The sequence below is a fragment of the Choloepus didactylus genome, chromosome 5 (assembly GCF_015220235.1).
Source record: "Choloepus didactylus isolate mChoDid1 chromosome 5, mChoDid1.pri, whole genome shotgun sequence".
In the NCBI taxonomy this organism is placed as follows: Eukaryota; Metazoa; Chordata; class Mammalia; order Pilosa; family Megalonychidae; genus Choloepus; species Choloepus didactylus.
This window is the reverse complement of record NC_051311.1, coordinates 134,459,349-134,485,952: the sequence shown is the minus strand read 5'-3', so window position 1 is coordinate 134,485,952 and position 26,604 is coordinate 134,459,349. Positions and strand designations below refer to the sequence as shown.

At 40.7% G+C, this 26,604-nt stretch overlaps 1 protein-coding gene across 5 annotated transcripts in view; it reads left to right on the top strand.

Annotated features, from left to right (window-relative positions):
• Nucleotides 1-26,604, top strand: part of OSBPL3 (oxysterol binding protein like 3) — a 181,955-nt gene that overhangs the window by 121,097 nt on the left and 34,254 nt on the right. For 2 of the 5 annotated variants that reach the window (XM_037836921.1, XM_037836925.1), the window contains 8 exons: nt 287-410; nt 2,400-2,503; nt 2,703-2,795; nt 3,858-4,014; nt 15,094-15,224; nt 18,119-18,226; nt 23,008-23,142; nt 23,989-24,082. In XM_037836921.1, the coding sequence (XP_037692849.1) occupies nt 287-410; nt 2,400-2,503; nt 2,703-2,795; nt 3,858-4,014; nt 15,094-15,224; nt 18,119-18,226; nt 23,008-23,142; nt 23,989-24,082 (946 nt within the window). The remainder of the gene's footprint in view (nt 1-286; nt 411-2,399; nt 2,504-2,702; nt 2,796-3,857; nt 4,015-15,093; nt 15,225-18,118; nt 18,227-23,007; nt 23,143-23,988; nt 24,083-26,604) is intronic. The other 3 variants (XM_037836922.1, XM_037836923.1, XM_037836924.1) reach the window with 3 other exon arrangements.

Sequence of the window (26,604 nt, the reverse complement as noted above, 5' to 3'; positions counted from 1 at the left end):
TATGGCTATGCAGGATTGCAAAATAGTCCCCAACATTCATTTCAGTTTGGTATAATTATCATTTGACAGGGGAAGACTGCAATCCCAGGCCTCAGAGCTTGGTCTGGCTAAGCTGGGGCAATAGCCTGAGGTCTGAGGTTGTCTTGGGGAAAGCTTTGCCCGATATTCCTTCCTCCTTACAGTCCGTGGCTTCCATTAGCCAGCAGCCACTGTTATCCTTTACCCTAAAATGTTCCCTCTGGACTGTATTTTCATTTATAATGTGCTTTTGTCATCTGTGGAACAGCGTAGCAGTGTATCACAGCAGAATTCATTTCACACTGGAAGCAATTTGTCATTTTCTTGTGGTGGTGAGACACGAGTTCCATTATGGTTGCAGTCGTCAGAGGAAATGGAAAAATGCTCAAAAGGTAGAGTCTCTTGAAACCTCTGCTGCTTTCTGTCAACAGCTCTTAAATTATACTGATTTTGTATTTACACCTTAAATGAATCTATATCCTTCCCATTCACTCACCTACATTCCCACTTATATTACCCTTGGTAACATTGCATGCATGATCAATAAAACACATTCCTTGCAGACTTTATATCTCTATCTGGGTGTGCATGTTGAGAGGTTTTCTGTCTCCTTTTCTCTTTCCTTCCTTCCTTCTCCCTCCCTTCCTTCCCTCCCTCCCTTCCTCTCTCTCTCTCTTCCTCTCTCCCTTCCTTCTCTCTCACCTTCCCCCTTTCTTCCTTCTTTCCTTTCTTCTTTCCTTCCTCCCTCCCTCCCTCCCTTCCTTCCTTTCTTCGGGGCCCTCTGAATTATAATCTCCAGGGGTAGGATCTGGACAGCTCTATTTTTTTTAAGTGCCAAAAATGATTCTCATGCACACCCAAGATTAAGAATCACTGTTCTAAAGATGAGTAGGTAAACCAAATGAAGAGCCCCATTAGATGGGTGTTCTGAACCCTGGCTTCACATTAGAATCACCAAGAGAGCTCCTAAAATACAGGTATGCCAATGCCCATTCCCCTCTCCCAAAGAAACTGTTTAAACTGGCCTGGGGTGGGACCTGGGCATCATTCGTTTTTCCAGAGTTTTCCAGGTGATTCTGTTATGGGACCAGGTTGAGAACCCTGCCATAAGGAAGTTCAGCATTCTCAAAATTAAGTAGCTAAAACTCACCCAGGAAGCCACGTCTGTCCCCCTGCAAATCACCAGTGTGGGAGAGAGGAGTGTTCTGATTTGATTGCCTGGGATTGGGTTAGGCATATGTAATTTTAAAAATTTCCCCAGGTGATTCTAAAGTGTAGCCAAGGTTGAGAACCACCTGTTAGAGAAACATTCCAGGTGGTAGCCTTGAAAATTGCATTTTCTTCTGTTTAATGCAGATATTATCATTCCTGGGGGCATATACGCTTTGCCCTCCCAATAAACATCACTCATGAACTTTAGTCAATGACACCTTGGGGCAGTGGTTCTCAAAATGTGGTCCCTGGACCAGCACCTTGGCATGGCTGGGAACATGTTAGAAATGCACATTCTCAAGCTCCCCCCCAGGCGTTCTGAATCGTGCACTGGGGTGGAGCCCAGCAGTCCATGATTTAATAAGTTCTCCAGGTGATTCTGATGATACTCGCTAAAGTTCAAGAACCACTATCCAAAGGCATCTGGGCCTGGACTGTTCAGCAGAAACAGCCATCAACCATTAGCATCCAATGAACAGAAAATTGTGGGCTCTCTTTTGAGTGGGTGACCTAGGAACTTGTCTGAGCACCCTCTTAGATCAGTACTCTTGGGTCCATCTGCAGCCCTGCAGGGCATCCTCATGGCCCTCATGCAGGTCCACGATGGACAAAGGTGGCTTTAGATACCAATATGACCTTAACTACCTTCACTTTAGTTTCGTCCATTTACTGTGCACTGGGTCCTTGGAAGTGGACAGTGGCAGTCGAATACTGCAAGGCCGGTAATAATAGTGATGCTGATGTTAGCTGATTTATTTAGTGCTTCCTATGTGCCAGCTGCTTCTCTAAGCACTCTGTGTATACCAACTCATTTAACTCTACAACGATCCTAAGCTAGGTGCTATCATTATCCCCATTTTCCAGAGGAGGAAAGTGAGGCACAGAGAAGTTGTATAATTTGCCCAAGACTCCCAGCTCATTAAGTGGGTTCAGACCAAGGGGTCCTGGTTCCAGAGCCATGCCCTTACCCAGTACACTCTTCTGCCACTCTTCTAGAATGGAAGTAAACTTCCCTGTCCTCACAGATGTAAAGTCAAATGTAGATCAGTAAGAAAAGTAGGTGGCACCCAGCATGGTGAAGCTCGAATGCCAAGATAAGTACCCGTGAATCCTCCCTTTCTCCCTCTTGTTACTGGAGAATTATGAGCACTCTCCTCCCTCTCCCACAGACCTGGTGCACTGTCATACCTACCTGGTGGAAATGAGCCAGCTCCTACAAAGTATGGAGGTCCTGCATCGGACGTATTCGGCACCAGCTATCAACGCCATCCAGGTTAGCCAGATCCCTCTTCTGTTTGCATTCTGGCATTCTTCTGCTTTCCTTCCCAGCCTGTAACTAACCGTGGGATGTTGTCTGCTCAGTTGCTGCAGCCAAACTCGAGGGGATGGAGATGTTCACTTTGCTGGGCGTTTATCCCTATTGGTTTGGTGGACCTTACTGTCTGTGCTCTCTTTCCTGTTTTGAAACAAAGGGTGGAGCTTTTGAAAGTCCCAAAAAGGAAAAAAGATCGCACAGGAGGTGGCGGTCCAGAGCTATTGGCAAAGATGCTAAAGGAACGCTGCAGGTAACCAATCCTCCCCCAGCAGGCGAGCTTCTTCATTGGCCCTGCTCTGCCTGCCATGTGCCAGGGTCTACTTTTACTCAAATAGGGCATAACATGAGCGAATATTATGTGGTTATTTGCCCATAAATACCCATTGCAGAGATATGAATTCAACCTCTTAGATTTTCTGGGTACTAGAAAAAGTATGCAATGGATACTAAGAGAAAAATGGCATGAGGTTGGAGGCGCTGCAGCCCTCCAACATTTGGTGTCTCCTTCTCTAACATTTAGCCTGCCCCGTGCCCTGCTTGGGTGTGTGCCTTGTTCTGTGCTGCTGCAGCTGTGTGCTCTGACCCACCTCTTCTGCGGATGCCCAGTGGATATATCATCCCTCCAAGCCCACTGGCCTGAGTCTCTGGGAACAGAGCATTGTGCAGATTCTCTTTTGCCTCCTGTCTCCAACGTCCCAATCCCCCATCAGAGGCTCACTGTGTCACACTAGCAGCCTTCTTTCCCAGGGTCCAGCTAAACAAGCGGTCAAGATTTGCTGCTTGGCCTTTGCCCATTCAATTGCAACATTGCCAGAGTCAAAGTAAAACACTCTCATGTACTCTATGTTTCAATGCACTTCATGGGTTGAACTTAAATACTTTTGAAGTGAGGAGTGTTTCATGTACAAACATGTGAGAAATCACTTTGTTTTGTAGAAATACCAGGTGCAGATAAAGAAAGGCATTTTTAATCCTGTCCGCTATTTGCAACCTAGGTATGGGTTGATTTTTGCCACAATGAAGGAAATGAATATTAAATACGGAAGAGCCTGGCAGCTTTAGCAGTGCTATCAACCTATAGCTTTATTGCTCCTATTGTTTCCAAAGAATATGTGATTTCTCAAGAGGCCAGTATAAGTTGCTCTGGAAAGTGTTTTCCTGAGTTTTCATTTATTTTTCTTTTACATTGTCACTCAATAGGGGACTTAGGTATAAAATGTTCTTTTCTTACTACTCTTCAAACTTAGAGCTAAGTAAATATTCTAATCAATCTGCATCTGAAAAGAAGTATCTCCTTTTGGTGTCACTTCAGGTCCCTAAACCTTATTCTGGCTCAGTAAGACTACACTCTTCCAATCCTAATTTGTCAACACTGGATTTTGGAGAAGAGAAAAATTATTCTGATGGCTCTGAAACCTCATCAGAGTTTTCTAAAATGCAAGAAGATCTGTGTCATATTGCCCATAAAGGTAAATGAGTTTTCTTTCTTCCTAATGTGCTTGATGAAAATGTTAAATGTGTGTCTGAACGTGGGATGTCCATAGAGAGGGAATCTTAGTTGATTCATTTTCTGCTCTATTACAATTTGGGGCAACCTAATTATTTTTATTTCCCTGATAATGGCAAGAATTACATTTTTAAGCCCTTGGGTGAAGTAGTGAGAGTTTTAGGTGTACTGTAGAAGCTGAGCAATTCATAGCCTGCTGATGGGAGTGTAAATTGGTACTTCTTTGGGAGGCAATTTGACGTTATGTTTCAACTTTTTTTTTTTTCTTTTTTAATTTGCCTATCCAGCAGTTCCACTCTAAGGAATTCATTTGTAGGAATTAATTATAATTTATCCAAATAAAGATATCCATTGTGGCATTGTTCAGATGTTTAACATCATTAGCCATTAGGGAAGTGCAAATTAAAACCAGGATAATATGTCACTATATACCTATTAGAACACTAAAGTAAAAAACACTGACAGTACCAGATGCCAGTGAGGATATGGAAAAACTGGATATCTCAGGTACAGCCACTCTGAAAAATCATTTGGTAGTTTTATATAAAACTAAACATGTACTTTCCATTGCATTCCTGGGCATTTACTCCAGAGAAATGAAAACTTAGGTCTGCACAAAAGCCTATACACAAATGTTCAGGGCAGCTTTATTTGTAGTAACCAAAGACTGGAAACAACCCAAATGTCCTTCAGCAGGTGAGCGATTAAACAAACCAGCACATCCACACAATGGAGTACTACTCAGCAATAAAAAGGAAGGAGTTATTGATACATGCAGCAGCTTGGATGGATCTCAGGGACATTATGCTGAGTGAAAAGAGCCAACCTCAAAAGGTTACATACTGTATGATTCCACTGATATAACATTACTGAAAGGACAAAACTGTGAAGAGGGAGAAGAGATTAGTGGTTGCCAGGGATTAGGGACAGAGATGGTGTATAGGGGAGGGACACTGGTATGACTACAAAGGGGTAACACGGGATCTTTGTGGTGGTGGAAATTTCTGTATCTTGATTGTGGTAGTGGTTACATGAATCTACACATGGGATAAAACTGCATTGAACTGTCCATACACATATTCACAAGTTAGTGCTTATAAAACTGGTGAAATAGGAGTAAGAGCTGTAGATTTACCACATCAATTTCCTGGTTTTGATAATGTGCCATAGTTATGTAAGATGCTACCATCGAGGGAAATGGAAATTGGGTACATGGACATCTCTGTACTGTTTTTGCAACCTTCTTTGAGTCTATAATGATTTCAAAATAAAAAGTTTGTTTTAAAAAATTGAAATAACTTCAATGCCCAATAATAGAGGATTGCATTTTTTTAATGCAACATAATCGTATACTGGAATACTCAACAGCCATCAGCATAATAATCATAGCTACCCTGTATTGAGCACATCATTATCATGTCAGGTGTTTGCTCAGCACTTGACATGTATTGTTTCCTTTAGTTCTAGCAGCCACCCATGGAGTAGGTATTATTATAATCTCAATCATACAGATAAGAAACCTGAAACTCAGAGAACACTGAAGAATTTCCTCAGAGTCACATAGCCACCAAGCAACCAACCTGAGGCTTGACTCCTAACCTGGGGGACCCCAGAGTCTGACCCCTAATCTGGTATTTTACTGCCAGTGCAGATGGTGTAGTTAGGGCTATTTTTTATTGACATGGAAAGATGTTCCCAACATATCATTAGGTGGAAACAGGGCTACAAAACAATATATATGTATGATCCCAGTTTTTGGAAAAAAAAGAAACTATATCCTTTTGACATATATAAGCATATACAAAGGATATGGAAGGTTATACATGAAAGATATACACAATGGACGTTGCTGTGGATTGAGTCATGTCCTGACGAGACATGTTCAAGTACTAATCCCAGCTCCTGTGGATGTGAGCTCATTTGTAAATAGGATCTCTGAAGATGTTACTCATTAAGGTGAGGCTAAACTGAATCAGGTGGGCCTTAATCCAATGTGACTGGAGTCCATAAAAGCAGAGGAAATTTGGACAAGGTAGCCGGAGTGAGGAGGAGACGGAAGGAGATAGATCGCCACGTGTCAGAGGCAGGATCAGAAACCCAGACAAGCCGCCACCAGCATGCTACAGAGTTCAGAGAAAGCCTGGCCTGCTGACACCTCGATTTTGGACTTCTAGCCTCCAAAACCATGAGACAATAAATTCCTGTTGTTTAAGTCAGCCAGTCTTAATTTTTATATATTGTTTTTAAAGGTAAAATGGGTTTTTAAAGGTAAAATGGGTTAAAAATTTTGAAATGGGACAGCACTGATTGAAGTGAAGACAGAAGATATTCCCTGCTTCCCATTGCCTTCTTCCTCTAGTGTCATGTTTTTCTTCCTTCACGTTCTTTCAGCCTTCTCTTCCTTACCCTAAAATCTAAAATATAAGCTAACATTGGCTATGAGGGAACCATTTTGTGCTTTTTAAAATTTCCCACCTGAAACTCCTGTCCTAGCTACCATTAGAATCCTGTCCATGTTATACAGTGCATCTGTAAAATGGAGTTACCCACCCTGCTTCTAAAAGCTCTTCAAACACTCCTTTGGGCATTCTCTATTAATGGAGCAGTTGTAACTAGGTAATCTTAAGTTTTGTGGGAGGAAATTCCTATAAAACACCATTACTGTTTTAATATTATAAACTGACTTTTTAAGAAATGAGAAGATGCTGCCTCCTTGCAGAAGGAGGAAGGCCTGAATCTTTTCCTGCATTGAAGAAGCTGCTTCCTCAGCAGGACAGAGTCATATTTTGAGTCGATCCATTGATCCCGTCCTCCTGCAGAGGTCTGAACCTCACTGGAAGTCTATAGGGGGCCTTGGCCAGCTGTGCTGTCTTTCAGGGCTTTGTGAAAACCAGCTGGCTGCAGAGCTGCCACCTACCTAGCCTAGGTCAGGGTTTGTGCTCTGAGAAAAGCCCAGGAGCATTTATTCAGCAACAGCCTGTGTGCACCATAGGCTCAGGGACAGTGAAGTCCACGGGGAGCCCGACTGGTGTTTCATTCCCATGGTTTTAAAGTACACTCACAGAGACAGAAAGAGTTCCCCCTTCCTAGGCCACAGAGTCCCTTTAACACAGCTATACTCCAGGGGCCCATGAAATAAAGACAGTTCTTGGGTTCACTCTCAGTCCTGTGATCTCACGTATTCTCTCACTTCCATGTATTCAAGCTGGAAGCATCTTGATCTTGCTTCCTTATTTTGGTACTAGCAGTTTCTATAGCTCTTTCTTGACTGCATCACTGTTCTATTGACTGTGATTCCAGAGCAGCTGAACTCAAGTCAAGAATTCTACTGAGGTTGTAACATAGTCTATGTGACCTTGTACTTTCACTTCAACTTGTTAAGTGTGTCTGACTTCTCATCTCCTTACTGTTTTGTAGAAGATAGATCCAGATGGTAAGCAACCGACATATATAAACCTACCCCTGGTTTAAAAAGTCCTTTCTCTGTATATATTAGACTATATGTTATTTTTATGGCTTATCATTGAACTAATTCTTATTGGTTCGTGTTTCTGGCTTTGTGTGTATGTTGGCACACATATAAGCAAACAGAGAGCGAATGTACTAAAACCTAAAAACTGGAAGTAATTTGCATTAACTTTTACATTTCCCAAAATGTGTTTCATGGAGCACTTCCTTTACCCATAAAATCCCTGAAAGAAAAAAGAGTTTCATGATCAAAAATGGTGGGGAAACACTGCTGACTCTGGTTCTCTTTGGATCTGCACATACACACACACAAAACAGTAAATGGTAAAGTTCCTGAGAAGTTCTGTAGCAAAGAAACTTATTAGCTTTGTTTAGCTCAGTGATTCTCAATGTTATTGGAAAGTTCCCCACACCCTACCCCCTCCACTTAACAGTGATTAATAACCTGGAACTAAAATTCCTGAGAAACATACTTCAGGAAACATTGTAAATGTAGGCCTTTTGGGAGCTATTCCTCTGTATTGGCTGTGTCAGAAGGCATGTGTTCTAGGCCACCTCTGTTGTAGACTCCCTGAGGGACTGTGACCACACCAGCCAATGTGTCTGGGCCTCAGTTGCCCTGTCTGTTAGATGCCCTGAAGTGTTTGTCCTGTCTCTTTTGGCTCTCTGACTCTGTAATTACCTTCTATGGTTAATTATTTTGCGCTGAATAGAAAGAATGCTGTTGCATAAAGGCAGCTTTAAGAGATAATTCTAGTGGCAGCAGAACCAGAAATGGGGGAATTTGGCGAGCATATTTAGGGTGAGAAAGCAAGTAAAAGGATAGGGTCATAGTCAGGGTGCTTTAGATAGAAGTGGGTATTCAAGTTCTGCCTTGGAAAGGAGAAAAGTGATGCTCTCCTGGTACTTCTGCAACTCCCAGAAGGCATTTTATAAGGTAAGGAGGCATCCTCATTTACAAATATAAAGGCTAAAAGGAGAATGAAGTTAAACTGTATTAAATTACTTGACACTTTTGTTTCCTGTGTTTTCTTATTTTCCGAACTGTTTTGAGCTCATGGAAGCATTGAATAAAAAGTCAAGTATGTCACAATTGATACTGCTTTCATAGACTAAAAGATTTATGACTTAAAGAAAAGCCAGATCATGTATTGACTGTAAGTTAGAATTCAGCATAAGTCTGCTGAGCAATTGGGTCCATGTAACATAAGTAAATAAGTAAAACTAATTAACAAAATTACCTAGTGTATCTAAATCAAAAAGCCATTTGCATAGAATATGGGTAGGAAAATATTTTATAACCATGGACGTCTTGTGAAATTTGAAAATTAGAGGAAGCAGATCACAGAACATCAATTCATCCCAGATATCTTAGGAATGTTAACATTTTAAAGAAAATTCATCCAAAATGTGTTTTTCATGAAAAAGAAGGAAAGAAAACAAGTTCTTCTGTGTCTTAGATACTCTGACAGTAAGATTTCTCATTGTTTCCTTAAAGCACTCCTGAACTATGGGCAGTGTCCACATATACAGATGTGGAAATCGAGGATTTGTCTAAAACCCAAACAGCACCTACGTGGAAGAGGTAGGATTTAGGTTTACCTCATTACAAAATCTTTTTCCACTGCATCCATGGGAGTGGTGCCCCTGGCATTCGCAACAGTTCCTCAAGATCTTATTCTTTTCTGATGCTGAGAAGCTTCCAAAGAAGGGGCTTAATAAGAAGTAGAGCTCAGGTCTCCGTCTCTGAACTCTGGCTTGCCAAGCAGGTTTTCTGTACTCCCACATCCTAACTCAGTGAAAAATGGCACAGAAGCCCATAGAAATGGCAAAGGTAGTGACCACCCAGAGTCAACATGATTCCATTAAGTACTGGTCAGATTACTAGACTCACCCAGTTTCCTCTGTTTAAGGAGGGCAGTTGGGGTGTTGAGTAACAGGCTTATTAGACTGGTAAATCAGGGAGATGCACCAGATGAAGCTGAATCTCAGCATGACGTTTTATATGTTCTATTTTTTTCCCTCTAGTCTCGATTTTTTTCAATGCTTAACGTTTTAAATTACGTCACATAACATATCTACTGAAACATGCAAAAAAAAAGTATTATAAAATAATTCATTATGCACCCACCCCCAGCACAGACCAAGAAACAGAACCCTGCTGGCCCCGTGGCTTTCTTTCCATCACACTGTCCTCCTTCCCATATATAACCACCGTCCTGACTCTCACGGTAATCACTTCCCTGCTTTTCATTATCCTTTAATCATCTATGTATGCACATACTTTATATATATGTATGTCTTTTACAAAATAGTGAAATGTTATATACTGTTTGGTTTTCTACCTTTCCTCTTCATAGGTAAGAAAATTTTCTCAGTCCTTTAATTAGTCTTCAGGAATCCTAATCGTAGGATGCTTATGGTGTTCCTTTCTGGGGATACAACTAAAGGTTTCTGATAGTCCCACTCAACCTGTGTCCCACTCCCTTAGTTCACCAAGGGAGTCTGAGAAATAGCTAAGGACCTGGGAAGGAGAGGAGGAAACAGACATGGTGTAATTTGCTTCCGACATTTGAATGCCTGTGAAAGAGGAAATAGACCTGTTTGACAATGAGGAGACACACAGGTAAATGTGGACTCAGGATCAGGAAGGATTCTCCAGCCCACAGAGCAGTCTGAAGAGAGAATGGACTGCTTCAGGAGAGAACCTGTGCTTGAGAAGCTTGGGCCAAAAGACCATTGGCAAGAAGTCAGAGATGGAGAGGAGTGGGTCAGTCTGTGGGGGTAGGGGCGGCCTTGATGATCTTTGAGGTTCTTTGTAGCTCTGTGCATATAAGAATTTCTGGGTGACTTTGTTTATGATCTAGTATCCACAGATGTGATACACTCATATGGATCTTTCTATTTTTTTAAGCTTTTTATTTTCCTCTAATAAACTTTGGAATCAAATACCCCAGTGACAGAACATTCCTGACCTCAGGCTTGTATCTAAAAATTAATATAAATATGGCCTCCCATGAGCAGCCTCTAATCATGTGTGTTGGATCATTAGGTGGCTGTGAATGACCATTTTAATGTCCTCATAGTGGGTCCTTAAAAGTCATTGAAGACATTTAGTGCCTGGGGCTATGCACTAAATGGTAAGAAAATTAAAATTAAAAAGCATTTCATACCTCACAAGTAAATATGGTAACTCTGTGAATTTCTTTTAGCTTATTTTGCGCCCAAGAGTCTTCTCAGCTATACTTTTTGAACCAAATAGTGTATGTTCTGCTGATTTTTAAAAATATAATAGGAATCTTCTAGTTTGGTAGAAAGCCTGGCTTTATTGCAGGCAATCTGAAAGCCAGAGGAATAGATTTGGCAAAGTGGCAGCCAGCTGAGTGCCACATTTATTTAATTTAGAGCAATAAAGATGACAGTGAAGAGTTAGTTCCCTCAGGGACAGACACAGACGAGTATGGGAAAGATAGAAAGGGGATTCCTGATCAAAAGGAAACCAAATGCAATGACTTAATGGTGTGGCTTGTTGCTCTCCTGAGCTGCTTTTATATGACTCAGACTCAGAGCCATATAGATTCTGGCCAGTCTTTCATTCATAGAACTGCTCACCTGCCTGAGGTTACTTTCAGCATTGTTCTGGCAAAAGGCTAAATTAGTGTCCTGAATTTTAAGAGAATGCAGTCACCACCACTCCCATCCTCAGGTGTGAACCTCTTTCATCATCATCACTACTATTGTCACAGTAACATTTATTATGTATTATGTCATGCATTGTGCTAAGTCCTTTATGTGCATTTTCTTATTTAATCCTCATAGCAAGCTCATGAAGTAAATGCTGTTATTATCCCCATTTACAAGTGAAGAAACTGAAGGTTCAGGCACTTCCTATACTTTCAGAGGTCATGCAACTAATAAATGACAGGGCTGGGAAGACTCCAGGGCTAATGCCAGAGCCTCCACTGTTGGTCACTCTGCTGTACTGCCCAATATTTTCCTCATTTGAATTGTTTAAATCATAGACATGGCTAGAAAACTTCACTGCTATTGACGCTTGTGTTCTCTTGTCAGAAGCAGCACCATAGTATCTGTGTGTATGTGTTTCTAAGCAAATTGCTTATTTGTTTTATGTGAAGATAGTTTAAGTCCATCTCTAAATGCCACAACCTCTGACAAGGTCAGCGATAACCTGTAGAGAGGTTCGGTTGTCCTCATGGCTGTGAAATGAGCGAAGTCAGTCAGTGATGTGTATTGAGATTCTGTGTTTCTAAATAGGGCACTCTTGGATAGCGATACCTCTAAAAATGCAGCACTGGAATTCAGTAACATGCCCGGCCATTTGAGAAGAAGTATGTCTTGCCTTTTCCTTCTTTGCCCTTCTAAAATAAACTATAATAAATGTTCTAGTTTGCTAATGCTGCTGGAATGCGAAACACCAGAAATGGATTGGCTTTTATAAAAGGGGGTTTATTTGGTTACACAGTTACAGTTTTAAGGCCATAAAGTGTCCATCAACAAAGTGTACCTTCACTGGAGGATGGCCAGTGGTATCCGGAAAACCTCTGTTAGCTGGGAAGGTACGTGGCTGGCATCTGCTCCAAAGTTCTGGTTTCAAAATGGCTTTCTCCCAGGATGTTTTTCTCTAGGCTGCAGTTCCTCAAAAATGTCACTCTTAGTTGCACTTGGGATATTTGTCCTCTCTCAGCTTCTCCAGAGCAAGAGTCTGCTTTCAATGGCCGTCTTCAGACTCTCTCATCTACAGCTCCTGTGCTTTCTTCAACGTGTCCCTCTTGGCTGTAGCTCCTCTTCAGAAAGTTCACTCGCAGCTGCACTGAGTTCCCTCTGCCTGTCAGCTCATTTATATGGCTCCACTGATGAAGGCCCACCCTGAATGGGTGGGGCCATGCCTCCATGGAAATACCTAATCAGAGTTATCACCTACAGTTGGGTGGGGCACATCTCCATGGAAACACTCAAAAAATTCCAATCTAATCAACACTGATAGCATCTGCCCACACAAGATTATATCAAAGATAATGGCATTTGGGGGACACAATATATTCAAATTGGCACAATAAAGGAGATTGCAAAGATAATATTCAAATGTGATATCCATGATCAATAATTTAGATGACAGTTTTGTCATCCCTGAGAGGTAACTTGTGCATTATGTGATCAAAACCTGATGAATTTTTTGCTGTATGTGTTAGTGGTTTTTAGAACTCCAGTTTAAGCCTTTGAGTGCCTAAAAGTGCTAAGACGTTGTTCTGGTTTGCTAATGCTGCCATTACACAAAATACCAGAAATGGATTGGCTTTAATAAAGGGGGTTTATTTGGTTACAAAGTTACAGTTTTAAGCCCTAAAAGTGTCCAAGCTAGGGCATCAACAGTAGAGTACCTTCACAGAAGAATGGCCAATGGCATCTGGAACACCTCTGTTTGGGAAGGCACGTGGCTGGTGTCTTCTTCCTTTACTCCCAGGTCGTGTTTCAAAATGGCATTTTCCAAAATGTCTCTCTTAGCTGCAGCTGCTCCGAGGTCCTTCTGTTTTTGAGCTTTTATAGGGCTCCAGTAAACTAATCAATAACCACGCGGAATGGGCGGGGCCACACCTCCATGGAAATAATCTAATCAAAGGTATTACCCACAGTTGGGCGGGTCACATCTCCGTGGAAACAGCCTAATCCAAAGATTCTAACCTACTCAACACTAATACATCAGCCCCCACAAGATTGCATTAAAGAACATGGCATTTGGGGTGACATAATACATCCAAACTGGCACAGATGTCATTGTATCTAAATGCTCAGTTCAGTGAACAGTGTGGATGAATGCCAAGTTTAGAGATGGGGAATTCAGGGTCTGGAAGATGGTAGGTGATACCTTAATTTGAAATAATTCCAAACTTACAGAAAAGTTACAAGAATATTACAAACAACCAATAACCTTTACCCAGTGTTCTAGTTTGCTAATGCTGCCAGAATGCAAGACACCACAAATGGATTGGTTTTATAAAAGGGGGTTTATTTGGTTACACAGTTACAATCTTAAGGCTATAAAGTTCCAAGGTAACACATCAACAACAGGGTACCTTCACTGAAGGATGGCCAATGGTGTCCGGAAAACTTTTGTTAGCTGGGAAGGCACGTGGCTGGTGTCTGCTCCGGAGTTCTGCTTTCAAAGTGGCTTTTTCCCAGGTTGTTCCTCTCTAGGCTTCAGCTCCTCAAAAATGTCCCTCTTAGTTGCTCTTGGGGCGTTTGTCCTCTCTTAGCTTCTCTGGAGCAAAAGTCTGCTTTCAAAGGCCTTCTCCAAAATGTCTCTGTAAGCTGAAGCTCTTCTCTCAGTTCCAATGCGTTCTTCAAAGTTCCCTCTTGGCTGTAGCAAGCTTGCTGTTTCTGTCTGAGCTTATATAGTACTCTAGTAATTTAATTCAGACCCACCCTGAATGGGTGGGGCAACACTTTCATGGAAATTATCCAACCAAAGGTCTTATCTATAGTTGATTGAATCACATCTCCATGAAAACACCCAAAGGATTCCAAAATCTAATCAACACTAATATGTCTGCCCACACAGGATTGCATCAAAGATAATGGCATATTGGGGGACATAATACATTGAACTGGCACAGCCAGATTCACCATTTTTCTGGTATTTTACCATGTTTATCTGTCTCTTTCTAAACATACACACACACACACACACACACACACACACACACACACACGTTTACTTTTCTGAACCATTTGAGAGTATGACTCTATACAGCTTATCCGTCTTTACAACTTTATACTTTATTGTATATTTCCTTAGAATAGGGATATTCTTTTATGTAACCACAGGATTATCAAATTTAGCATTAGAGCAATATTTTTGTCCATTCCACCTTCCATATTCAAATTTTGTCAATTATCCCAATAATGTTGTTTAATAGCATTTTCTCCCTTCAATACAAGATCTGGTCCTTGATCAAATACTTCATTTAATTATCATGTCTCTTTAGTCTTGTTTAATTGGGAACAGTTTCTTACCCTGTCCTTTCTCTTTTATAAAATTGACGTTTTTAAAGAATACAGGCCAATTTTTAACAAGATATTTCTCATTTGGTGGTTGTCTGATGTTTCAGGTTCAGGTTTTATAAATCTGGTTAGCATGCAACAAAGGAAAGGTTGTGTCAAAATCCATCTGCCTCTCATTGGTGATTAATTTTGACCACTTGATTAAGATGCGGTTTAGTTTTTCTCACTGCATTTTTACATTTCCTTTGTTTTCTTTGAAACGTTTCCAGTCTTTGGGGTACAAGTAAAACTAGATGCTGACCATTGAGAATCCGGAAGCATAGTCCTTTCACTTGTCAAAATATCATAAAATATAAATCATGGAATTTTATAGTGGGTAGGGGCCTTAAAATTGACAAATGTGTTTTTTAATGTCAATTTCCAGTATCCATTTGCTGCACTCACAAGTATTCAAGGGTGTTAATTTTCATGTAGAAAAAATTCATTTTTTGTATTTTGTTTTTAAATTATGCCTCTTCCTTTATTCCTTTTTATAATGATTATATCTTTCTAGTTTACTTCACTTTAAGGTCAGCTTTTAATACCATCTCAACGGAGAGAGAGAAGCTGAAGCAGCTGATGGAGCAGGATGTTGTCCCCGTCCCGTCCAGCCAGGCCGTTGGTCTGAAGCATGCCCTCTCCTCCGTAAGTCTGTCCCCCAGAGGTGCCTGCAGATGTGTTCGGGCTCAGGAATTTCCCATAGTGCCCATTTACTTGGTTGTGCTGAAAATCTATGGTTGAAAAAACCAAATGAATCATCCAAATCATATTCTAACTTTCATCAGATCTGTTTATTCTAAACACCAAATCTTAGTAACTGGTATTTTATTAAGTGTTAGATACTTTAGGTTTGGTTTCTGCCTACTCATTAAAAAAAATTTTTTTTGTTTCCATGAAGACTTTATTGTGTGTTTGTGTGTGTGTTTTAAAAACATTTGATTGTTAGTGCTTACAAAATCTGACGGTTTGGAGATTTGTGATCTTGAGACCCTACAAGCTTAGACGACATTTCAAATATCAGATGGTGCAGCAAAATTTCAAATTCACACTCTTCTCTTTCCTACTGCAAAGCATTGATCCTATTTACCTCTCTTTCAAAGACTTGGAAGTTATTTTATTTGATTAGATAGTACAAAACAATTTTCTCCCCCAGAATACAAAGAGATGAGTCATATGGAAGTGTCTGTCGGGTCATCTTTGTAGCTTATAACAACAGAAACTTCACTGTCAGCCTCACAAGTTGTTCAGCAAGCTGCCCTGTCACACTCACTGTCTCTTTCAGCTCATTCCTCAGAATAGTTGGGCTCTGTTGATGTGCGTGTCCTAGATCCCTATTTGGAGTAGCTGCAGCTGTTTGGTTATTCTCTGCCCCCTCTCTATCAAGAAACTGAAGAAATAGTAGAATAGCATGTTTACTGGCTCTTACTCTTTGCTTGTACTTTGGAATTCCTACTTTTAAAAGAGCAAGTGTATTTGCACATAGGAAATTACCATCTGAAGCAATTCTGAGTTTTCTATTTAGCATTGGGTAGGGGAAATGAATTTGAGAATCTTGTTGTCAGAAGCCAAATCAGGCATTGACAGAACTAGGAAATATCCATTTATATTTTCTATTCATCATGTTACCAGGAAAAGCAATGCTCTTGGTATAATGGCCATGATAAGTCCTTTACCAGTAGTATATTTTGTTGTTTTACAACACTTAAAGAATATTAACTTAGCTGGACTTTCCAATCATGCTGTCTTTGAAAGATAAAAAAATAGCTTTGGCTTACTCCATGTGTAAAGTAGAATTTTAATGTTGTCTGTGCTGAGCAGCTATAGGTTCTTTAAGATCAGAGAATGAAAACAACCCCTTTTGGATTGTAGTGGACAGCTGGCTGGACAGTGGGTGCTGTTTAGGCTTGAGAGAGGCCAGGTGGTTCATTTAGGTCGATTTCTTAATGGTCGGAAGTATTTCACATGCTTCCCGTCAGACTGACTTTTAGTGCATTTAGGAGGTACCTATGATGGGGCCCCAGCAGTCCCTTTCTCTGTTGTCTTCCTTCTCTTGCTAATCTGCTCATATGGGAGAGACTCATTTGGCCATAATATTGGAGGCCAAAGTTGTTCTTACCTTCACAGAGTTCATGCCTCACCTGTGTTCAGGATTTGGAAAACTAGGATATAAACAGAATGATCCTGTCTCCCCTTCTTTAGCTTAGACTCCTGATTAGATTCAAGACTGTTTTGTTTTGTTTTGTTTTGTTTTGTAATATTTGTAGTCATTGCAGGATTATCGGGAGGGATGCGTTTGTGCTGTGTGTACAATTTTGGTTCTTTTCTTTCTTCTGCCTTTGGCTTAGAAAGAAAAGGGAAGATACTAACGTACATTTCTGACACCATGATAAGATTCTAGTCTCCATACCAGTGACACATGGGCCAAAAGGCACTGAGTGCACCACAGAGATTGTCACATGTGGTTGTCAAATGTTTCTAAAATGATACCTGAAGATTTTGAGATTGAGATGGTGGATTAGACAGTGCCATGTCTTCCTATGCTCCTGGCAAGCAGGCGCTGTGGACCCTGATGCATGGGAAGGGTTCTGAGCTTCTTGGAAGAGTCAGGAAGATAGACAGGATGGATCTGTGTACAAGCCCTCATGGAGCTGACTGTAGGAGTGTCTGGGGGCGGGGAGAACTATCAAGGGAATTTGTCCCTTTCAAAGACAGATCACTTTGAGAACAGGGGGTCATTGAGTGTACAGGAATATCAGCAAGAAGGGAACACCTTCCTTGACCTTGGAGCCAGTTCTCCCACAGTAGTAAGTTTGGGACAGGAAATTAAACCTGCCCAGAGAAAAATAAGAGGTTATGGGTGGTCTCACATATGCTCACATCTTATCCCTGGGGCCACGGTCCTTAGTCCTCCTACAGGTAAGTGAGGTTTATTTATTGTTTTATTTTGTTTTAAATAAATGTCTTAGTCCTGAAGAATGTAGAAGGATCAGTACCTGTATGGGAAAACAGTAAAATGAATCCTCCACAAATTTCTACTTCCCAGCATACTTCCTAGGGTCCAATTCAACTGGTGTGATAATTAAATAACATTAAAATATGCCCACTCATGAGGGGTGGCAAGAGCATTTTTTTCAAGGATGAGATGAGCTTGGGCTCATTAGGGAGGGAGTTAGCAAAAGAGACTAAAGGGGGTTGGGAAAGAGAGGCCACCAAAGGACTAGCTGCAGTAAGAGCCGAGGGTGCAAGGGTGTTGGTGATTTTCCTTCTCCACTGCCCTTCCTAGCCCCTGCTCCTGTTTCTGCAAACGAGATTAGAGAAGGGGCATCATTCCTGGGTTTAATATTTCTGTCTCCCAGGCATCTCAGAACTTGTGTCTTATTGGACAACATTCAAGGACAAAGCCTAGAAGTGCCCCCTCGGGGCTGCATGGAGGAGAGTTGAGCTATGTTCAGCTGTGTCTCCTGCCAGGCCCACTGCTGTGCTTTTTTTGAAACGTCCGTTTATTAACGTAGTCCCACTATTTTTCTAACATGTTCCAGGCCCTAGCACAAAACACAGATCTTAAAGAACGCTTACGCAGAATCCATGCCGAGTCTCTGCTCCTCGACCCCCCCACTGTCGCCAAGTCGGGCGACAGCCTGGCAGAGGTGGGTAAGGTTTCTCCTTGGGAATTGTCTGCGATTGCTGCCCCGCTCCCGCGGCGCCCGCGTCCAGTTGCGTGGCCTCCCGGTGCCACAGTCGCGAGCGGCGTCCCCAGCTCCACCCACCTCCTTTGCAGGGGGCGCGGCGGCTGGGAGAGCGGGCGCCAGAAGTCTTTCCTGGGAGCATGCTGCTCGTCATATTTTGAAAATGCTGTTTGTTTGTTTTTTCTCACCAGAACTTTCCTTCCTTCGGTATTTCTTTACCGCATTCCCTCATATCACCACCTTTCATTAGAATTTACCGGCATGAGAGCTGGAGAGAGAGAGTTTCTCTCCTTATTTCTGAAGAAACCTAAATTGTTCCCAACTCCTTGCCATCTTCCTGTGTTCCTTCTGGAAGAATAATTCCTGCCCTTTCTTTGTGGCTGTTCCCTTCCTCCCTTCTTGTGATTTTTGTTTTTTTTTTCTTTTCTTTTAATGATCAGAGAGAGAATTGTATGATAATTGAAATGAATTGGTCAGTTAATAGTATGTTATAAAGGTATTTTCTCAAGACTTGGGCTGATTTTCCAAAACATTCTTTGTATGTGTTTAAAATGAAAAAGTTGAGAAAAATGCAAATAGGTTATTCTAAAAATAAGTAGGAAAGGGCAGGGAAGGCTAAAACTGCTTTTAGCTGTCTCCTTTATGCCTCAGATGTGCTAAATTGCTCATGAACAGATTTATTAGACTGAGTACATTTAAGATAAAAAATAGGAAAGGTAATATACAAGTTGTATGTGTGTATGTGTGTGTATAAATTTTTAAAACGGGCTTCCAGAATTTAATCTTAATCCTTCCTTCCCTTTTCCTGTCTTCAAAGAAAATAAAACTCGGATACAGTATCCTCACCCCTTGGGAAGCTGTTCTGTCAGGTGATGAGAAGACTAAAGGCTGAAGTCTGCCAGCACACAGACTAGGAGGCCTGGCACGTCCTCCATTAGACACAGGCTGTGCCTTGTGCTGACATAACCTTCCCTTCTGATGGGAGCCGTCCTCCAGGTGCAGTGGCCCAGGTGCTACTTGTTCTGAGGCACGTGGCAGTGGGGGGCAATGATATTCCTCCTCTGCAGACTCACTACCCCAAGAGATCATTGTTGAGTTCCTTTGACTAAGACCTAGAGTCATTGCAGGGCTGGACACCCAAGCATTATTTATGATGTCCTTGGTTTTAGACTCAGGCATAGAAATGTGCTCACCAGGCTGGCCTCTCCCTCTTTGAGTCTGCGCTTTTGCTAAAGCAGGGCCCGGTCACCATGCCCAGCTGCCGTTCAGGATCATTCACCGCCACGGCATTCCACGGAGTTTCGTGTGTGTGTGTGTGTGTGTGTGTGTGTGTGTGTGTGTCTGTTTCTAGACAGTGCTCACCTCTTAAATAATGTCGTATAAATTGCAAGTAGTTAGAGAAATGTCTCTTCATTTGTACTTTTATGAATTTATTATGCCAAGTGGGTATGCTTGTGGCTATTTGTGATTTGGAATCGAAACCAGAATCACAAGTCTTTTGAAATGCATGTTTTTAAACTGATCTCCAAAGTCATACACCTGAAGGCTTAAACACTGCAAGTTATCCTTGAGGGGTGTTGATAACATTCCTCCAACTCAGGCTTTCTGGAACAGCCTCCTTGAGTTCTGAATCAATGTGCAGTTGTCTTGTTTGTCCCCTCTCTCAGTGGCTTTATGTTTTCCATGCTTTATCCTGCTTTTCACTGAGTGACTTAGGCTGACTTTTCCAGTGTATAAAAAGTCATTGTTGCTTTCAGGAAATAAGTAAGACTAAGTGTAATTGGCTGTCCCAGAGCATGAAAATTTGTCTCCAGTTTATCTTTTCAGATAACTCACATGCGTCTTGAACGCTGTCAGGGGATGACAGCACTGGCAGTGGGGTCAGCCCGTTTTTTGAACCTATAGCTTTCTTTCTTCACCCCCTGTTGTCTTCTTTTACCTGCACAAATTGCCCAACTTTGATTTATACCTGGCCACTTGTATTCTAAAATCCTCTCTCCTGTCAGAAATTGCCCCCACATCCTATCAAGTCCTTCTAGTTCATGGATGCGAAGATTAGATATTACCACGTTATCAGTTCTTAGATTATCTTATTTTAAATTCCAAATGAAAAAGGCTAGGTGACTTTTGGGAGTAACATCCTACCAATTCTAAAGTCCATTTAAAAGATTAAATAGCAAGAACTTCAAAGGAATGTCTGGAAGAGAAGGGAAGTGGCCTTAGTTGCCCACTGGTCTCCCAAATTGCATTGGCTCACAAAATCTTAACCACTTCTGGGTAATGAGACTTTAAGTGATGTTTGTTTATTTGCACTTTTGTTTATTTTCTAATTTGAACATGTATTACTTTTATTCTCAGGACAAATGTTAATTGTGAAAATATGATTATGGTGCAAGGTTGTTTGGGGGAAGTTTATAAATTAAAGACATATATATATTAGGGAAAGTATGGTTTATATAGTATGGTTGTGTGGTTATAATATGGTACTTGAGATATATATTATATATATATATATTTATATATGAAACCATAAACACATGTTAGTATGGTTTATGTATAAAAAGCTATGTATAGAAAAACAAAGCTATGTATAGAAAAAGAATTAGAATTGTGTCAAAATGCTTATTGTGTTGTTAGTGTGATAGGATTATGGGTGTGCCCTTCCCTCCTTTCTCTCCATTTGTTTAACTTTTTATGATGAAAAAAAAAATAAATAAATAATCACTCATGCCTTACAACCTGGAAGTGAAGATATTGAATTGAATTGACTAGATTAATACTGTAATAAATGAGATCCTACGTTGTGCAAGACACTGTGCTGGGGGCTTGAGGGCTGCTGCAGTTCTGCTGAGTTTCCATTATGTATTAGTATGAAGTTGCTGGGGTAGTGGAACACCAGAAAGAGCTGGGCTTGTATTTTTCAGTGCTGGTCATCCAGGAAATCCTTCCGACCCATCAGACTAGGAGGGGGAAGCTGCAGAGAGAACAAGAATGACTGGTTATAAATTAATGAGTAGAATGAGTAAACCATTGGTGTCTTATGAGGCAGTGGCACACCAAAGACACAGGGCAAGTCCATCATTTAAACGAGCATTAAAGGAGCTCGGGTTATTCACTGCCTGTCTTTCATCCCAGTAGCACTCTGCTGGGCGATTCTGAGGAGAGAGAGAAACCTTTCTCTTGAAGGTGGCAGCGTGTTACTTATTTATGGATCCTAAAGTGAGCTCTTTGTTAGCCAAAGGAGGAAGCACAATTTCCAGAAAGCTGTATAGATATGACAATGGGTAGAATCTTTAAACCAAATACCTTGGTCATTTGTCATCTAGGAAGGACCCAAGAGAAAGGGCTTTGCATTTAAATGGCTCCTGAAATAAACATTTCATAAACGAACTGCTTGCCCTTTTTTAATTATGAAAATCTTCTGTGGCCTTCCTGGCACAACATCCCCTCCTTGGGTGTAACTTATGTTTATGAGACTCAGAGGTATGTCCTGAACTACAAAACTTCTGGGTGAGACATGATCTGCCTTAACTTTTTTCTCCATGTTATTCTGGGACTTAATTATCAAGTACATAATGATTTAAAAGTAGCTCTGTTATCAACCTGGTAAAAAAAAATGTGTGCTGTCAGGAAGCTCAGGGAACCATTTTTTCCTTGGACTTAAAGAAATTGCATCACCTTGTCCTGAAAATGTTCTTCCTTAAGATATAGGTTTGTTGTCACCTCCTCTGAGGAGCCGTCCCCAGATCAAAGCCCCCTACTTGGAATCAATCTCACCTTCTCCACTTCTCTAGCACTTTGTCTGTTCCATGGTCTGGATCTGATGCAGTCTCTGCACTCACTCATTGGGCCCAGACACCTTGTCTTCTTCAAGGTTAAATCTCCTGATAGCCAGCACAGAACTATATACAAAGCAGTTGTTCAACTTGTTGAGTTGACTTGAATTTCCACTTGCAAATAGAATAGGAAGCACATTCCCAAAGAATTTAGATCCTTCCCAGAGGGGAAGTCTAGATCCACTGGAATACAACTACCTACTCAGTGGAAGGGGGTATGGGGGCCATGCAAAATGGAAAATAGTGATATTCTATTGGCTTCTTTGCATAGATACTTATAAAGGCGATTGAGGATTTCCTTCCCTGGCAAAGTCATTGTGGGTGGAGAGAAACAAAGTGAATGTATCTCATCCTTCCATGAATAATGAATGATTGGCCACCAAGGATGCTTCCAAACCTAAACACAACATTTGTCAAGGATCGACTCAAAAGCAAAAGCAATTTGGCCTCTGCAAAAGCATAGGAGCAGAAGAAAGTTATGTTGCTCTGAACCAGTCACACAAGGACATGCATTCAGTACCATTTAGAGGAAATTTTAGGTTGAAAAGAAGCACCCTGCAGTGATGGAGAATAAGAGGATATGATTCAGAGAGTGTTTCAATTCTTTTCTCCCTTAAATGGAACAGCGACTGACCTGGAGAGTTATTTTTGGTTTTGAGATTGGTTGTATGTGCCTGGGTGGTGATACTGCCCATAAGTAGAGTGTGTGTTTGGGGAGGACTTCATTTCTCACTTCGTTTTGTGGGGAGCTTATGTCACCTCAACTTTGGAGCTGACCGCTGCTTTGAGTTGCTTGTTTGCATAGGCCTGTGACCTTGTATATCACGCCAGTAAATCATTTGTTTATTTTGCCTCTCTTGAGACTGTTTCTAAATATAAGCATTTTTGTTTTTGTTTTCCAAATAGGAAAATGCCAGGGATGAAAACCGTGCTCTGGTTCATCAACTTTCCAATGAAAGTAGACTCTCCATTACTGACTCCCTTTCAGAGTTTTTTGACGCACAAGAAGTTCTCTTATCTCCCAGCTCTTCAGAAAATGAGGTTTGAGCACAGCTTTCAGTTAGGTGCCTCAAAATCCCTTTTGTTGTTTTGTTGATTAACGTGTTCAGTAAATACCCGTATTTCGGAAAGTTAACCCCAGGGGCCCCTTTCCACCATTTGCGTTCTGAGGAGCCTCTCATAAAAAGTTATAGAAGTAGAAGGTGTTGGACACTTCCTCATTCCTGTTACTTGATTTATTATACCTCTTGTTTAATCACAGGTTAATAATTTTGACTTTTCCATGATAATTTCCGCTATAGCAAAAGAAATTGACATCCTGTATAATTTTTATTCATAGAATTAGACCTATGTTAATTTATAATAATATATAATACTTACATTGTTATTACTTATAATTATTAGTTTATAATGTATGATAATACTGTTTTTAATTGATGCATAAGCACCATCCTTTGCTGAATAGGCAGGTGTCATAGTTAGCACTGCTATGTGTGACTGTACTATTACTTTTACCCCTTAAGTATAGATGTACTGATCTTGTTGATACACTAATTTTCATAGCAAGTTCTTTTTTTTCCCCTCACAAAAAGCTTAAAGACAAACTGTAACTCAGTTTGCCAGAATTTTTACAATAACTAAAAGCTTGAGCTTACTTGATGTTTTCCTTGTGAGAATTAATCAACAATGCATAAGGTTTCTAATAACAGGTATTTGGTGTAAATACCTCCAAGTGTAAGGGCCCCTATGAAAACAGCATCCAAAATTATTTCCATAGATTTGTCATGTAAGACTCAAAATGTTTGATCATTTGGAGAAATTTTTTTATGAATAATCAGGTTCTTGTTTACTCTTACTCTGATGTAAATTATTTCTTCTTTCCCATAGATTTCTGACGACGATTCATATGTCAGTGACATAAGTGATAACCTTTCCTTAGACAATCTCAGTAATGATTTAGATAATGAGAGACAGACCTTGGGTAAGATGTAAATTATTTGATGTCTGAATGTTTAGGTCTTCTAGAACACTAATAAGCATATATAGAGTGCCTGCTACAAACAGAGAACTGTAGCGAGTACTGCATAAGACAATTAAGACATGGTCCCTACCCTCAAGGATTGTATAGTCCAGCTGGGGAGACTGCAGTCATGTGGGAAAGATGTATGCATTCAAGTACATTTGTGTGCTTGTGAAAATTTTTATTGTAAAGTGAGAGTATGCCAATTATCGTAAATATCAAAAATTAATGTAGCAGGTTTCTGTTATGCAATCAGACATTCTCTCTGCAAACATGTTAGAATATAGCTTTTGCCTTTAGTTATCTGCAGAAATTCTATAGGGCTTATATAATAAAAGATCTGCTCTAAGTGGTACTTTAGCTTTAGGTTCTTCGAGATAACACATTTGAAATCAACGGGGCTAAGATGTCCCTTTATTACTGGTTGATCCCAGGAGGGAAAATGATGACCAGAAAGTGCAATTCATAACATTAGTTTGAACTATGGGTATCCAGAGTGTCTGGCTAGATACCAAATAACTCTGATTTAGGACTTCAGTAAGTAGACTGAAGCCTATTTAGGAGTGTGCCCTTAAGAATAATCTGTCCAAGAGTAGTAGATGATGAATGATAGATAGGGAGGGAAGGAGGGAAAGAAAGAAATGGTGGTGTGACAGGATGTTAAAGTTGGTGGATCAGGGTATCGGGGGAGGGGGTTCGAGGTATGCTGGAGTTCTGTGTATGGGGTTTGTATTGTTTTTGCAACTGTTCCTGTAAGTTTGAATTTATTTCAAAATAAAATTAAAAAAATAATAATCTGTCCAATTGGACAGTTCTCCATCATGGGTTCTATAGCATCAAATACTCCCAGATTTGGTACTTAGTTTATCTTGGGGTCTCCAGGTTTTCTGTACCATGCTTTGGACATCTGAAACTCTTATTTTTATATCTCACAGAAGACAGGGACTATGTTGAATACCTTTTGATATTTTAGTGCTTCCCAGCCCAATAAATATGTTGTGAAATATAACAATGTATTGTTATCTGAATGCCAAAAAGCTTCCTTTTTTGGGGGACCACAATATAGAAAAAAGACAGGTAATTTCACTATCCTCTGGAATAATATCGTTTCAGCTTCACACTTGATAGACGTGAGATGCCTCACCATATTCCATGTTTCACATGAACTTTTTCTGCAGAGATCAATCCCCTTGATGGAAGAGTCTATGAACCAATGGGTAGAAGGGAGAAGGCTAGTAATATAGTAGTAAGTTCATGTGCTACTTATTTTTCTAGAAAAACAAGGAAGCAAATTGAAAGAGAAATGAAGACGCATCACTTACTCCCTCGGCAAACAGCACACACACACAAATGGCACTCCCTCTGTAGGTGAGGAAGACTGACAAAAGCGAAGACCTTCTCTCTGAGGTCTTTGGGAGGGTCTCCAAGGGAGCTCAAAGTTGGGAACAGAGCACTTGCCAGAACCTAGAACAGTGGCTATACTGAGTCGACACTGGCCAGGAAAACGTGAGAGGTTAAGAGGAGTTCTGTCTTATCCTAAAACCATTTGGCTGGCATGCTGGCCACCATTGCCTTAGCTGGAACAAACAGTGGGCAAAACCTAGCTTGCTTCTTCAGCAACATTTAAATACTAGAAATGGATGCCCTCCAGTCCTTTACAGACATTCTCTAAGGACGATCGTTTTGTTTTTTTGTTTGTTTGTTTGTTTTTTTATTAAATTCAGTTTTATTGAAATACATTCACACACCATACAGTCATCCATGGTATACAATCCACGGTCCACAGTATGATGACATAGTTATGCATTCATCACCACAATCTATCTCTGAACATTTTCCTTACATCAGAAAGAACCAGAACAAGAATAAAAAATAAAAGTGAAAAAAGAACACCCAAATCATCCCCCCATCCCACCCCGTTTGTCCTTTAGTTTTTATCCCCATTTTTCTACTCATCCATACACTAGATAAAGGGGGTGTGATCCACAAGGTCTTCACAATCACACTGTCACCCCTTGTAATCTACGTTATTATATAATTGTCTTCAGGAGTCCAGGCTGCTGGGTTGGAGTTTTGTAGTTTCAGGTATTTACTTCTAGCTATTCCAATACATTAAAACCTAAGACGTGTTATCTATATAGTGCATAAGAATGTCCACCAGAGTGACCTCTCGACTCCATTTGGAATCTCTCAGCCACTGAAAGTATTTCGTCTCATTTTGCATCCCCCTTTTGGTCAAGAAGATACTCTCAGTCCCACGATGCCGGGTCCACATTCATCCCCGGGAGAGGATCGGTTTTGTGAACATCAATACTCCATTGAAAAGACTGGATGTAGAAATAACCTTTGTGTCCTGACTATGACATAGTTTTGCTTACAAAAGGAAATAGCGTTGGGTGATGTTCTTGATAAATTATTACCCAAGAATTTCTCTGAGTCCATAGTAAACTCTAGGTCTTTAGAATGCTTCCTTTTAATTTCTT